The sequence below is a fragment of the Podarcis erhardii genome, assembly GCF_964252035.2.
Source record: "Podarcis erhardii genome assembly, chromosome: 6".
Classification (NCBI taxonomy): domain Eukaryota; kingdom Metazoa; phylum Chordata; class Lepidosauria; order Squamata; family Lacertidae; genus Podarcis; species Podarcis erhardii.
The window spans coordinates 45,350,898-45,366,300 of NC_138510.1; the positions used below are offsets into that span (position 1 = coordinate 45,350,898).

Consider the following 15,403-nt stretch of genomic DNA (forward strand, 5'->3'; position numbering starts at 1 on the left):
TTGTCACTTATTCAGGGGGACCCAACAGGATTAAAACCCTGTATGGTAACATCGGTAGGGATCTCTGTTGGCTGCTTAACTTGATCACACATTTCTACAGCTTATTGTAGTGAAGTATGACCAGGGAGGTAGGCACATTCTGCTTCATGTCTCAATTCCTTAATAAGGAAGTCCAGGCAACTGCTAAGAAAATCGAAAACATCAAGTCCAAAATTTTATTAAATACACATTTAGCGTCTTCTGTTATTTCAGAGAGTGAAAGAGGCAAATAAAATTTAATACAAAGCTGTTTCTTCTCCTTTGCACGTCTGCTTCAGTCTATTTCACTTGCTGAGACTGGGAAGCAACCACGATAATTGGGAGGAAATGCATACAGCACAGCCATCACATTAATATTTGTCCTTCTCCGGTACTGTGCATTTCAGTTCTTCTCAGAGAGTGTGTGACCGCTCCTGTGCCAACACTTTCTGCTCCCATGTATCTGAGGTAAGGAAAAGTAGAGAGCACCCATCTACCCGTAATTCCTTTTCCTGAACTTTCTATGGCTAAAAACACATTTAATGCTAAAAACTTCGAAGAGATAACTCTCCCCAGCCATGCAAGTCCCATAATCTTATGAAGCCTCTTCTAGCCCTCCAAGAAATGAAATACAAGTGCTTCCTCCAATAACATTCAGCAGAAATTAGAAAGGTCCAGAATGATAGTGCGTATGCCACCTCAGAAAGTTAAGGGAAGGCTTTCTTAAAGAGGCCATAAAACATGTTGTAGCACTTATAGGAGGAATATTTCTAAACCAAGTCGCATCCAATAGTTCATGTAACTTCACCATCTGTGCTTCTCAGTTATCAGCTCATTCATGCCGGACAGATGGCAGCAAATAGTAAGGGCTATTTTCAGGTCCAGGAGGATAAGCACCCATCACTTGGCTTTTGAGTTGGAGGTTCTGAAGACTCCAGTGATCCATCCAGCTTCAGTTGCTCCAGCTCCATGCGAGGTCTCAGAACCCACTGTTTGATGTGGATACCTTAAGAGTTGCAGAATCCTGTTGAATTGCTAAGGTTGACACACTAATGGCATCATCTGAGCTCTGCTGCTCTTTTACCTGGAAAGAGAAAAAGACGGCATCACTCTCAAGTTTGTGGTCCAATCTCCACCACCCACTGCTCCAAGTCATGGTGACTAATACCTAAGGTCAAATAATTTTGAGGCCTGAGGCAGAAAATCTCACAAGCACTTCTTTTCCTTCCTGGCAGTAAAAATATATAATAAAAAAATCAGAATAATCAATAATCTGCTAACATTTCATGACACCCCAAATCAATTGCCTGAAGCTGCCTAATGACAGCATGGAGTTGCCTGGTATTTCCAAGTGAAATAAATGAACACAAATGGCAGAAAAATATGTATTTGGTTAGGAGACACACAAGTGATGGTCAGGTACATGGATGAAAAGTGATAATAGTAATATGAGATTAGCACTAAGGATGCATTCACGAGCAGCCCTGCCTGCAGACTGGTTGGTTATGGTGCACCGATGGAACAAGTTCACTGGATGCTGCTCCATATTGTCACAGACATCATTAACTCCACTTTTGGACACCCTTTGTCTCTGGCAACTGAAGACCCAACCAGCATTATCCAAGGAGATGGATTTGGTTATGGACTGTCCACTTGCCAAACTCTGGCCTACGAACTGGCTCCCAAGACAAAGCAAGCATCTAAGTGCAATTTGGCAGAGAGAAAGATAATATTAAAGACACGTAACTTTTCAAAGTAAACATTGGATGCAAAGTTAACCACTGCTGGCTTTCTTTCACACACAAATTATTTTAAGACACTATAAACATTCAATGGTACCTCTAGTTACGAACTTAATTCGTTCCGGAGGTCTGTTCTTAACCTGAAACTGTTCTTAACTAGAGGTGTGCTTTGAGGTACCACTGCACATTATTTGGAAGTAGATATGCAGAAGCAGAAGTAGCTCAACGGGGAAGTGAAGAAACAGCATAGGAAGTTATGTGGAAATGAAGTGATTGCATGGTGGGAAAAGAAAATAGGTAGCAATGTAAAAAGGGCACAAAAGGAAATCAGGCAGCTGTGAACATACAATATAGTCTTTGACTTCATCTATCCCATACATCAGGGGTGAGGAATCTTTTTTGGCTCTGCAGGTCACAGCCTGATCAGGATCCACCTCACTGGCCAAATTTTACCCACTCGTCATTATGGCATCACAACTGGGAGAGGGTGGAGGCCTCCACCTATCAAAATCCCTTTTGTAACTTTGCAAATCTCCCCACGCTCCCCCTTCAAACCCCTGATGCCCCTAGAGGCTCAAACAAGACCACAAGGGACTATCTTAAAGCCTTTGCAAAACCTGTCTTCAAAGCAGCCCCCACTTCCTTTTCTATTGAAAGTCATGTTTAAAATGTGGTTTTGGGGAGCTGCTTTGAATAGTACTTTACAGTTTTAAGACAGCCCCTGTGCACTGAGCCTCTTAAAGAGTTTTGTCAAAGCACTCTTTGAAGCAGCCTCCCTATGTTTTTTAAATTGTTTAATGGAGGTGGGGATACTGTTTCAAAGAGCCCTTTTCAGCTTTAAGATGCCCCCTCTCCAGCTCACTTAAAGTAGAAGGCAAAGGACTTTAATGCTTTTCAAATGATAAGCAATCCCGCTGCACAATCCTGTTCCCTGCTGGAAATTGGGTGCTCAGCCAATGAAGAATTAAAGCCTGTCCTACATAAGCTGATAGGCATGATTTGGGGGGAAATCACAGGCCAAATTGGACCCCCTGCTGGACCAAGCTTGGTGCAGGGCCAGAGGGCCCCTACCGCTGCTATACAGAGTTACCTGGGAGGAAACCCCATTTAACTCAATGGACTGACTTCTTACAAGGGGCAGCTACTTATGGTACTGTTCTGAATATAAGCTGTCCCTGAAAGAGATCACAGCCCCAAAATGAGATCTCTGAAGTCACAGGTACCTTACCTGTAAGAGTGTGATTATAGGCTGCACTCAGGTTTTATACAAGCCAGATTTTGGGGGAAAGTGTAACCTATATTCAGACCAATACAGTAATATTGCTCTGTATGACAATTAATGTGTTCTTTGTAAATCCTAAAATCACAAGATGAAAAGAATACAGTACTTTCTGTGGTCTTTGAAATCCCTAAACATTCTACAAAAATTCACAACAAAGGCAATTTCTCCTTATCGTAATTAATGGGGAACAAAGAAGTCTGAAACCCAGATGGAAGTTACCACGTTAAAAAAAAAAAAAAAAGAGTCTGCTCTCCCACTTCACTCCTCAAAGAACACAAGTACCTGGTTTCAAACTAAATTTTAATAGTTGATCCTTCACCTGATGCTTCAGTCTGGCTGTCCCGTTTGATTAGCTTTTCAAGAGCCTGCATTGTTCTCTGCTCAAATATTTGTATGGTGCTCAATTATTTTTGCACTTAAAAACCTGCTCTGTGTGACTGAAACAAGGGCTGCCAAGGAGGAGGAGTTAGTTTCATGATTGGCTGGTCTCTGTGTCAATCAATGCCCTAAAAATGTGGCTTCTGCTGCATAGTGGTAAGGCAGTATGAGGTCAGACTCATCACCTGTATGCATCCTTGGGGAGGGGGACAAGAGGCTCTCTTCCAACGTGACAAAAACACCTGTGCCTGCAAACTCTAAGCAAGATGTGTATATGAAATACCTGAACTGCAATATAAGTGTCCTTTGCTGTTGCTAGCACTGTCAGCGGCTGGTGATGGATGGATGCTGTGGGCAAATCCTCGGATGCCTTTGTCCCAGAAGTGACTAGTGTAACCTGAAAAGTATCACATCAGCACAACCATTATATTTAAAAAAAAAACACTTTCCCAGACTATGTCAAAGGTTTTAGAAGAAATGAGTACCGGATGTATTTCAGTCCCATCGGCGCCAATCATAGTCAGGACATTTGTACCACTTGCTGAAATATCTTCCTGGGGTACCAATACTGCTGTGCCATTCTGTGTTAGCATGGTGATATCACAGCCTAGTACTTGCAAGTCTTCAGGAGACAGACGGACCTGCAAAGAGCAGGTGAAAATGCAGTCAGGCCAAATTGCAGGCTGCAGATTAAAAAGAAAAGATTCAAGCCGATTCATGGGCTGGGAGCATGGGGAATAGAAGTAGTCAAGTGACAAAAAGCTCATTCACACAGGCATGTTCTTCACCTGAAATCAGAACGTTCCTTGCATACGCAAATGGTGAAAAATTGGACTACATCACCACTAATAAGAATATATGGTAATAGAGTAATAGAATTGTAGTGCTGAAAGGGACCATGAGGGGTATCTACTCAACCCCTTGCAATGCAGGAATCTTTTGTCCAATGTAGGGCTATCCCTGGCTCTGTGATATTCACCATTTTGAGGGGTTTATTTTACAATCAAGTGTATGGTGTATGTATTTTATGAAACAAACAGATAAATAAAACCCTGCTCTGCAATGTTCATTTACCCAAACTGGTGTGATTAGAACCCTTGTCCAACTAAGTACCATGGATGGGGCTAACATGATTTAAGTAGATGTTGCATGTAGATGTACTATAGCCAATGTTTAGGATCAGGGCATTTTCAGGGTGAAGATTATCTGACCTGTCCTAGGTAACAAAACCGGAGAGTTGTTACCTCTGTGGATTTAGTTTCAAGTTCTGCAGACTCCATACCTGCTCTGCTCCATCCTGAGATACGAGAGTCACTGGCACAGCCCTGCAATCCTCCTGCTCCTCCTCGTGTTCCACCTTCACAGAAACAATACACTGGTGTTTCAGTGAAGGCATATCAAACGTGGCAACTGGGAGAACAAGGAAAGGAGATTCAGCAGAGTGCTCTACTTGAGCAGCAGAGTGCATTGAAACAGCCTTGAAAAAGTTATCTGAAGGTAAGGCAGGAACAGCAGAAGGGAGCATTTAAGGCAGGCTTCCTCAACCTCGGCCCTCCAGATGTTTTTGGCCTACAACTCCCATGATCCCTAGCTTGCAGGACCAGTCGTCAGGGATGATGGGAATTGTAGTCTCAAAACATGTGGAGGGCCAAGGTTGAGGAAGCCTGATTTAAGGACTAGGAAGCACAAGGAAGCATGGCAATGAGCCAAAAAATGACAAGAATATATAGGCTCAAAGTATGAAGCTTCCCACAAAACTCTAGTGCCTACTCACTTCTCATCTGCTGCTCATAGAGGGCCTGTTCACTCTCTTCTGTAGCTTCCAGTTCTCCATGCGCAGTGCGCTTGTGCATAGCCAACGTAGAGGTCTGGCGGTAAGTTTTGCTGCAGGTGTTGCAGGTGTATGGCTTGCAGTGTGTGTGAACCACGTGGTGTTTGTAAAGGCTAGAATATTCAGTGAAGCGCTTCCCACAGCCTGGCACCAGGCATGCATATGGCTTCTCCCCTGGGAAATAAGAAGAAGGAAATATAAAGGAATGGGTATCTCTCACTTTGTGGCATAAAGCAAAGGCTGCAATCCCAAAACACACTTGCTAGGTAATAAGCCCCATTGAATATACAGTGGTACATCGGGTTAAGTACTTAATTCGTTCCTGAGGTCTGTTCTTAACCTGAAACTGTTCTTAACCTGAAGCACCACTTTAGCTAATGGGGCCTCCTGCCGCCGCCGGACCACGATTTCTGTTCTTATCCTGAAGCACTATTTCTGGGTTAGCGGAGTCTGTAACCTGAAGCTATGTAACCTGAAGCGTATGTAACCCGAGATACCACTGTAGTGGGGTTTACTTTCAAAAAGGTATAGGATTACACTGCAAGAGTACTTTAAGCAATTGGGAAGGGGGCTTCAAATCTCACTCTACTTGTTTTTAGTAGTTCAATACACATTTTCTTTTAACTGGCCATCTTACAGATGACAACTGGTTCAAGCAAGCAAGTTTCCATGTTGATCCCCCCAATGCAGTAATATGTCACTGGGATGGTGTGTTACACATAATAAAGTTCAACCAACTGACACCACCCCCACAGATTGTGAAAGTATACCATGCTGAGGATTGCCTGTATGGTGTTTCCCGTTAATGAAATATGAAAATTAAGATACACACACACACACACACACACACACACACAAATATTACCTGTATGGATTCTCATGTGGTTTTTGAAGTTGGTGGCACTAGTGAACCCTCTCCCACAGTTGTGCTCTGGGCACATATATGGTCGCTCACCAGTGTGTGTCCGGATGTGGACCTTGCGTATATTTGAGGTGGTGAATGAGCGGCCACATCCCTCAAAAGGGCACCTGAAAGGCCTCTCACCTTCAGGGGAAGAGAGAGAAGGCATCCTTAGCAAGCCTGTGATAGCACTGACATTTTAAGACACTCATGCCTTTAAGTGCACAATATATCTACACTGTAATTGTGAGAATGTTACCTTGCCAGGCTGGGCAGAGGTCTTCCATCTTCATTATGGTGTCAAAGAGCCAACTGCTGTATGTGAAGCTAGTATGAGCATGACGGCTTGAAAGGCCCTCCATCATTTTCCCTTAAGCAGCTACAACCTGAACAGTGCCTCATTCTAGATCAGGGGGTGGGGAGCTGGATCCACACACACCCGAGGGACAGGTTTGGCAGGTGGGTACCAGTCACTTCAGGTCACATGACATTCGGTGACCTATTTTCGCCCACACAGTTTGAAATCAAACCATGTGGGCAAAAAAAAAAAGTGCATGCCAATCAGCTAACTGTTATACTTGGGAAGTGCTGAGCATCGGAAATGAGCTGATAAATGGTGCCTGCAAATCCCATACTAAAAATTATACAAATGAAATACACTTATATAAATCTGGACAATTTATTCTAGATTAAAATTATGGAATTATTTGGTACAGAATCTGGACAAAAAAAATATTAGTAGCCCTTTTGCCTCTTTCTAGAGTATTTGGGTTTGTCTCACCTCCCTCCCCCGGTTTAGATTTCTGCTCCGGAATAGCCCAAAAATAAAATAATAAACACTTTGGGACATACCAGTATGCGTCCGGATATGTTTTTGCAGATCTCCAGAAGTCTTGAAGGCTTTGGTGCATAAATCTTCTGGACACTTGTATGGCTTCTCACCCGTGTGGGTTCTCACATGACTCTTCAGGCTATAACCTGCAAGGGAAAAGGTTATGCAAGGTTAGCAGCGTGGCAAGATGGCACAAGCAGCACAGCAACTCCAAGAGACTACCCAAAATGCAGCACACTGATTTTTAGAAGTTTCGTGTAAGCTAAGTAGCTTGAGTCACCGGGAACTATACCTTGTACTTAGTTCAATTTTGTTATCCATTTAGGCTCAATAGTCCTCAGCTTGCTACATTTGGATCTTCCTTCTCAGACCTGCAGAACTCCACTTGAACAAGATCATCTTTTGTTCTTGACACACATTACCTGTAGTAAAGGTTTTCCCACAGCTTGAGAAGTCACATCTGTATGGACGATCGCCTGTATGAACCCGCTCATGCACCTGTGAAGACAGTGAAGGCTCAGGTGAACTGAATGGGGCGATTCCAATTTGGAATATTTATCTTTAATTATTTCATAAAATGTATACACCACTTGACTGAAAAAAACTAAGCTGTTTACAAAAAGGTGAAACAAGAAAAACAGGGGGGAAATACAGCATTACCTTAAAATGTACAAAAAGTGAAAATACTAAAACGGATTAAAATTTAAAGAGGCTGAGAAGAGGTTTGTACCCAGGCTATCTCTGACATCACTGCATCAGATCCAGCCTCTTAAAAACTATTCCAAAAGAATTTTTTTTTTAAAGCTTGCACTGGCAAATTACTGTCTCTTCCACAGCATCAATGGTTTCCCATTATAGGTACAGCAGAGCTTTTAGTCCTCTAAAAGGCAACATTGTGAGCCTACGACGATGACTTACCTTCAAATGATGAGATGTGGTAAAGAGGCGGCTACAACCACTGTAACCACAGCGGTAAACTCTATCAGGAACCTTTGGTTCCTTCCCATTGCTCTCCACTTCCTCCTCGTGGAAGCCCTGCCAAGCAACATAAAGAAGTAGTTAAGCTTGAACAAGTCCTGCAAGTCACCATTCCATCTGCTATGAACACACATACTCTAAAAGTGGAGTCATGTCACCAGACTAGGAGAATTGATGCCACAAGTGCCAGATATTGGGGGCCAATACTGATGGAGAGGCAAAATATAAATGCTTCAAATAAATACATTTAATACTTTTATATCATTCTGGAAACTTGGTATTTCATTCTGTTTGCAGAATCACAAAGCAGGATGATTTGAATCTTCCACAGAAGCAGAATAATATCCTCACCTTACTGGCATAGTCCTTGAGGGCAGTAATGGAATCAACTTCAAAGGAATCATCTTTCTCTCCTGCAGCCAATTCCTCCAGTCCCACATCTGCCTGCACTGTCAGTGTGGTGCTGCCCACTGACAGGGAGACAGGGCGATGAATGAAAGCTGTGGATCCATCTTCCAGCTGGATTGCTTCTAAGGTGTTGGGGTCATAACCCTCTGGAGGGGACCACAAACACTGTAGTAGCACATGTCAGCTCTAATTGCTACTTATCTACCTCTTGATCATTTAGAGCTGGCAAAAAGATGAAGAGTTAAAAGCATCAATGGCAAAATCTTCACAGCAGTTCAAAATTCAATCATTGCAAACACCAATAGAATCCAACTCTATTTATGGCTGAAAATTGCAACATGAAACACATTCCACAATCAAAAGCTGCGTGGAATCATTATACAATCACCACAGAATGATTTCCACACATCCTTGAATTGTTTGCAGAGCAATAAGGAACAATCTACTTGCTTGGTAGTTATTCATCAATCTGGATAGGACGATTTTGTATGGTTACAGGGAAAGGATTTGATAAGATACTGAAACAGAACACATTCCCTGTTACCAAACCATACTGTGAAGCATCAAGAGTGAATGATATGCTCAAGCACTTGCCCTTCCAACTCTTAACAGAAAGTTACCTAGTTTCCTTAAACCACCATTTACCATGACATCCAAACCAGTCAAGGGTAGTCTTCAATTATCTCTGCAAATCAGGATTGATCCTGAGAGAGGGGAGGAGAGAGCTCTTAAGCTTGCTGACTCTTTCTGTTCTCCAACTCAAGGTTTGGCAGTGATGCAAAGACCCACACCATCTCTCTGCACATCTGATCCCCCCCCCCCGAGAGTTTCCTTCAGAGCCCTCTCTCTCTTCATCACTAACCTGAATTGTTTTGACTTGACTCAGGGTGAGGTAACAATAAAAATTCTAAGTCACAGAGGTTTAAGTTTTAAAAGACTATGGGAGGAATTCAGTGTCGCAGTATTATGACCGTTCTGTCAGCACAAGCATTTTTGCTTCCCAGACAGCATGAGATCCCCCCATGCACTGTTCTGAAGTTTCCCCAAGCCCCCAGAGCCAACCCGGAGGCATATGGGGAGGATGAAGCCCCATTGTGCTAGTGGGACTTGTTTCACTGGCTCCTGCTAGTGCAACAATTTAGTTGAGTCCAGCCCAATAGCTACACACACAGCTGTGATCACATTTATTAGAGTACTGGGTTGCATCCAACTAAGTTATACTCAGAGTTGATGCACTGAAATGAATTAACTGAAGTTAGTAATATTTATTACCTTTAATCAAGCAACTCGTTATCATTGAATACTACCCACTGTGTATGAATTATTTAACCTAGTATGTAGAAAGGAAGGTTCAAAGACTGATCGTTACCTTGGGGAGCATGATGTATAAAAGCCATAGTGCCGTCTTCCAACGCTACTGGCTGACCATCTTCAAATGTGATGGACTCTACAGAACAAATCAGAACATACACAAAAATAAACCCCATGCATCGTAAGGTTGTTATGCAACAGAAAGTAAAGAAAGCTGACTTTGCAAGAACAACTCAAGAATTCTAGCCATGGTTTGCTCAAAGGCCTACAGGGCCCTTGCTCTATAATCCTTGAAGAGAAGCCAGTCCATGTCAGTTCAATGACACGAGTGGAAAAAAAGTAATTGCATAAAAAGGCAGGAATGCAGCCTATTATCACAGCTAGTATTCAGTGCTCCTTCCACTGCAAAGCTTCTTCCATGTGATGAATGATGACACCAGGGAGAGGAACCTTTCTCCCTTCTTTACAACATGACTACATGCAAGGTATCTGTTTTTACATGGAGGTGCAAGAATAGATTGTTGGATCAGGTCAATGGCTCATCTAATCCAGCATTATGTTATCACAGTGGCCAACCAGGTGTCTATGGGAAGCCTACAAGCAGGATGTGAGAACAAGACCACTCGCTCCTTCAATTTCCAGCAACTGGCATTCAGAAGCCTCCTGCCTTCTGAGCATTAAAGGAAAACGACACACAGCTTCCAACCAGAATTAGTACAGTCCAGATTTCTACAAGCTGAAATCTACAGCCGGTCTACCTCATGATGTGTAACATGGGTCTCAGATAAGAAATTCGGAGGATTTAAGTTGTGATGTATATTCGATCAAACTAACAGCTCAATTCTATGCATGTTTTCTCGTGGAAACAATGGTATGTACCCCCATGACAGTATGAATAGGATTGCAACTCAAGGCACACCAAAATGGGAGTTAGCCCACTGAACTCAATGAATCTCAGTTCTAAGTAACCATGAACAGGATTGCACAGCAATGCTACAGCAGCTTACACACAAAATATTATTCTTGTGGAAGATTAGTGTCAAGCAGGTCCAAAACAGATGCCCTTAGGTAAATTTACTCATTAGCAGCCCTGTTGAAATCCAGCACATTTTATCTGCTCTACATGAGTGTGTGCCTCCTGCTGATTTACAGTTTCTACCTGAAATATGCATCTCTAACTGTGCGAAGTGCACTACTGCTTGGTGCAAATTTCACAAGAGGTTCAACTCACAGAGAAAACTGCAAACAGAAAAAAGCAGTGAAAGCTCCCCAAATTTCTGAAATAGGTATACATCTATTACTCCTAACCTTTCTGCAATGTTACTTGTTGGACAAAAGCTGTGGATCCATCTTCAAGTTCAATCACTTGCCCTTCAATTAACTTCTCTCCTGAAACAGATGACAAGAGAATTTGTTATAGCATTGAAAAAGCCCTCCAGGTTAACAAGATTCAACATGTTCACCCAGGCTCACCTGACAATCTCTTATCAAGGAAAATAATTACAAAGCAAAGTGCTTTTCAGAAGCTCAGTTTTTGCATGTTTACTCAGAAGCAAGGTAATTTCAAAAGCAACATGAATTGAACTGCAGCCTCACAGTGCAATCTAAGTATATTGTCTCAGAAATAAGTCTTAATGAGTTATATGAGACTTATGCCCAGGTATATATATATAAAACTGCAACCATGGCCAATATCTACCTACATTATAAGATATTTGGGTACAAGAATTGGCATGTCAGTAAATATAGAAAAACCCAAACATTACTTTATTTATCTTTATTTAAATTGAAAAACATGAACAATTTGTCCACTATAATTTTGTCCAACGAAATATTTTAACCTAGTGTATATGTCCAAAGATCTTCCTGCATGTGTTGTGCTTTGAACATTAATCATATGGTTGGATCAGTCCCAATCTCACCAGCCACAAGAAGGCAGCCACTACAGCACCAAAGTTACTCACCATGAGCATCTTGCTGAACATAGGCTGTTGTTCCATCAGAAAGGGTCGTTGCCTGTAAGCCAAAGCTCTCCATTGCGCTCTGGTGGTGGCTCCTTAGACATGAATTCCACATATAAGATAGTTCTCCATGTTAGAACTAAAACATAAACAGCAAGTTATATATAAACTTCTTCTTCACATTTATATAAAAAGTAATCTGAGTAGAATTCTTTGGACAGGATTTGTAAGTCTACCAAAGGCTATTCATCATGACAAATCTCCATGTTCGGATACAGCCTACCTCTGATACGGGTCAAATAACAGGGGAGTACTGTTGGCTTCATGTCCTACTTGTAGTTTTCCCCAAAGATATCTGGCTGGCCAATGTTGTAAACATGAGACTGCAGCTTTACTGACTTGTCAAAATCTCTTGGTCCATAAACTGGCACCACTACACCCTTAGACCCATGAAAGACAGTAACTGCATAGGACCAACTTCAGTCTAGAGTGATGAACTGGCAGTCTGCAAACAGAATCTGGTCAGTTAAGCCATTTCAACTACCCCCACACCTCCTGTGGTGAAACTTTAGTCATACAACTGGAAGAAACTCGGGCTAGCATTGCAAGTAGTCTCCTTTCTGTTACTGTTCCATAATTTGGGACACAAAAAGCTGCCTTATAGAGTCTGACCATCTCGCTCTGGATTTTCTAAATTGACTGGCAGTGGTTCTCCATGGGTTTCAGAGGCTGAGGTCTTTCCCAGGCCTATATGGTGATGCCATATATTGAATGAACCTGGGACATTCTGCATGATCTGCCATGGAGCTACAGAAACCTTTTTTTCCCTTCTCTTTATACATTTGTGTTCCTCTCCCCTTTCCTGTCGCCAGGAAAATAATTGGCATTTGCTAAGTAGCCTCCTGAAGGGCATCATTCCATATTTTTTGCTTAAACATACAATAGGATCAACAGAACTTGAAAGGAAGCTTTACTTTTTTGTGTGAAAAGCTTTAGGAAAGAGGGAAATGCCAGAAGAGATTTGGTGAATTCTGTTGACCAATGTATTCTCTAAAATTTTACTAGCAGGGCTCTTGTGGTACAAATGGCATTGTACATTAACAGACCAAGGGTTATAGATGAGGGTTCAGCAACCAAACCTAAATCACGGTTGAAGTGCTAGCATTTGGATTGAAGAGATATAACTGGGGCTCCACGTAGGTGAGGGATGCTGAACTGGGATAGATTTTACCAATCGGGAAAAGAGCTGGGAGATATTCCACAGAAAACCATCTGTGGTCACTTTTCTCTTTTCTTTTCCTGGCCATACATTTTACCAGCACGCAGCACGCTTGATGGGAAAAGGTCAGGTCACTTCATCTCTGCTTGCACGCAAGAGCCCTCGCAGAAAAGGGAGCCAGCCACCTTTCCCCACAGAATGGTAGAGTTGGAAAGGGGTCCCGAACGCCATCTATAGTCCCCTCCATGGAGAAAGAGCTCCTCTGATTTAGGCAGGCAGAAACCCAACAGGTACAGCTTCCCCACACAGTCGGGGAGATCTCCACTCGAATTTCTGCCTGCCAAGCAGCTGTTGCAAGGCGTCCGGGAAGCGGGGCAGGAATCTGAGGGGTAAGTCGTGCAAAAAAGGAGGGCCCTGGGACGTAGGAGGGGGCAATGGGGGCTCTGCTGGTGGAGGGGACCCGGGGGGCGCCCCCTCTTTCTCTCCCAGGGTGCAGCGTATCGGTGGAGCAGATGGAAATCCCCCCCCCCCCACATGAGCATCTCCCCACCTCATCCCCGCCTCCCTGCCGGCACCGACCTGTGGAGGGCCGAGTCCGCCGCCTGACCGCCATGCACCAGGCCTCGCCCGCAGCCTGCTGCCCTGCAACCTGTATGACGAAGCTTTATCCAGCTTACCCAACCTGCTCGTCGTTTTTGTTATCCAGGTTCCGGGGCCCCGCCAAGGTCGCTTCCAAATCCCGGAAAAGGAAAGCAAAGACCCCACGGTGCTTGCTAGTGCGCATGCCCCGGATTCTTCGGCATGCGCAGATATCCCGGCGAAGCATCTGCCCTTCCTTCTATTTATATACCCACCTTTGCAGGTGCGACCAAAACAAAGTACCGTACGCCTCGAAAGGAAGCGAAGTCATGGGTGAGCGGCTCCCTCTGCTGGCCACGTGGCGAAAACCACAGATCGAGTTCCTGTGTCTTGGTAGAACGCAAACGGCAAGAATCGCGCAGCGGACATCACACCGGAAATTTGCTCTTGTGATTTTATTTTCGATTAGTTCACATCATATGGTGGGAAGTGGTATTAAAGAAGAAATTATTGAAGAGGCATTTGCCATTTCACATTTTAATGCCCATTCACCTGATTTGGTGAAGATGCCGCTGGATCAGCTCATAATTCCTTTCTTGATTTTACCACCCTGAATTATTTGGTGCGGTCAGGAAGTTTGACCACCTCAGCGCTCAGCCCTGGGCTTAGTTTTAAGATAGTGATTGTGTTGCAAAGAAATCTTCTTCAAGCCACAAAGTATTTTTGTTGGAAAAATTCGATTTTCCTTCCCAAATGACATTTATTTTTTGAGAGAGCTGTATGGTGGACTATAATCAGTCAAGCTTGAGCTGAGATTCCTGCATTGCAGGGGGTTGGACTAGATTACCCTTTGGGGTCCTTTCGAACTACAATTCTAAGTGCCATGGGCACTCATGAGATAAGTGCCACTGGTGACAAGTGGCTCTACTCCCCTCCCTTTCCATGCATGTACTGTTTTGTGTACCTTTTAGGACTCATTTATTCTACTGAAAGAAGCGCTTTCCTCACTCTAAACCTCACTACAAACCACTTGTTGTGTCTTAACCAGGGGTCAGCAAACTTTTTCAGCAGGGGGCCAGTCCACTGTCCCTAAAACCTGGGGCGGGGGGCGGACTATATTCTGAAGGGAAAAAATGAACAAATTCCTATGCCCCACAAATAACCCAGAGATGCATTTAAAATAAAAGGACACATTCTACTCATGTAAAAACACAGATTCCAGGACCGTCCAATGGCCAGATTGATAAGGCGATTGGGCCGCATCCGGCCCCTGGGCCTTAGTTTGCCTACTCATGGTCTTAACAGTGCTACCGTTTCACTGCACACAGAGTATTCAAAAAGATCAGGCACAGCTTAAAAGAATTCTCAGCATGTTCCACCTTTTCAAGTTAGGGAGTGCTCTCTTGAGGGTACCAGAACCAACAGCGCCCACCCCCCAAATCCTGGAGACAGCTCTGATTAAAGTGGTGGAGCTCTTCGCCAGCCCTTTAAATGAACCATGTGTCAAGCATTAGAAAAACCATCTATCTCTTCCATACACAGCCCTATTGTTTCCCCAGACGTTTTATTTTATTTATTTTTCTTGAAGGCTACTAGTCATGATGGCTATATGGTACATCCAGGATCACTGGTGGGATTCCTCTAAATGCCAGCTGCTGCAGAACATTGCAGGATAGGGCTACAACTCCCTTGACCTGCTTGTGCCAGTGCAAGGCACAGGATGTTGGGAAATGGGGAAATAAATTAAGAAGATGGGCAAAAATTCTTTGAGAGGCACGTGGGGGTGGGAAGGGAAAAATACAAAAGAAAAAGGCTTCTTCAGCTAGAGCAGACTTCCTCAAACTCGGCCCTCCAGCTGTTTTTGGCCTACAACTCCCATGATCCCTATCTAGCAGGACCAGTGGTCAGAGATGATGGGAATTGTAGTCTCAAAAACATCCGGAGGGCTGAATTTGAGGAAGCC

At 43.5% G+C, this 15,403-nt stretch overlaps 1 protein-coding gene across 2 annotated transcripts; it reads right to left on the bottom strand.

Annotated features, from left to right (window-relative positions):
• Nucleotides 1–201: 201 nt before the first annotated feature.
• On the bottom strand, nucleotides 202–13,566 carry ZNF76 (zinc finger protein 76). 2 transcript variants are annotated; one of them, XM_081865396.1, is made up of 14 exons: nucleotides 13,441–13,564; nucleotides 11,646–11,781; nucleotides 10,990–11,070; nucleotides 9,740–9,817; nucleotides 8,314–8,516; nucleotides 7,903–8,019; nucleotides 7,407–7,482; nucleotides 7,005–7,130; nucleotides 6,117–6,296; nucleotides 5,195–5,425; nucleotides 4,703–4,830; nucleotides 3,906–4,061; nucleotides 3,704–3,817; nucleotides 202–1,102 (listed from the first exon to the last, which is right to left on the bottom strand). In XM_081865396.1, the coding sequence occupies exons 2-14, from the start codon at nucleotides 11,755–11,757 to the stop codon at nucleotides 998–1,000; spliced, it is 1,707 nt and encodes a 568-aa protein (XP_081721522.1). In that variant the 5' UTR covers nucleotides 11,758–11,781; nucleotides 13,441–13,564; the 3' UTR covers nucleotides 202–997. The 2 variants fall into 2 exon arrangements, with proteins under 2 accessions (XP_081721522.1, XP_081721523.1); XM_081865397.1 differs by lacking the exon at nucleotides 6,117–6,296 and having other exon boundaries at nucleotides 13,441–13,566.
• Between the last annotated feature and the right edge of the window lie 1,837 nt (nucleotides 13,567–15,403).

What these genes read in the sequence shown, in the direction of transcription:
- ZNF76 (XM_081865396.1), bottom strand. Translation starts at nt 11,757, where the DNA reads ATGTGGAATTCATGTCTAAGGAGCCACCACCAGAGCGCAATGGAGAGC. An exon ending in TATACATCATGCTCCCCAAG is followed by an intron (nt 8,517 to 9,739) that starts GTAACGATCAGT and finishes GGTCCCCTCCAG; the next exon opens with AGGGTTATGACCCCAACACC. An exon ending in ATGGGACTGAAATACATCCG is followed by an intron (nt 3,818 to 3,905) that starts GTACTCATTTCT and finishes GATACTTTTCAG; the next exon opens with GTTACACTAGTCACTTCTGG.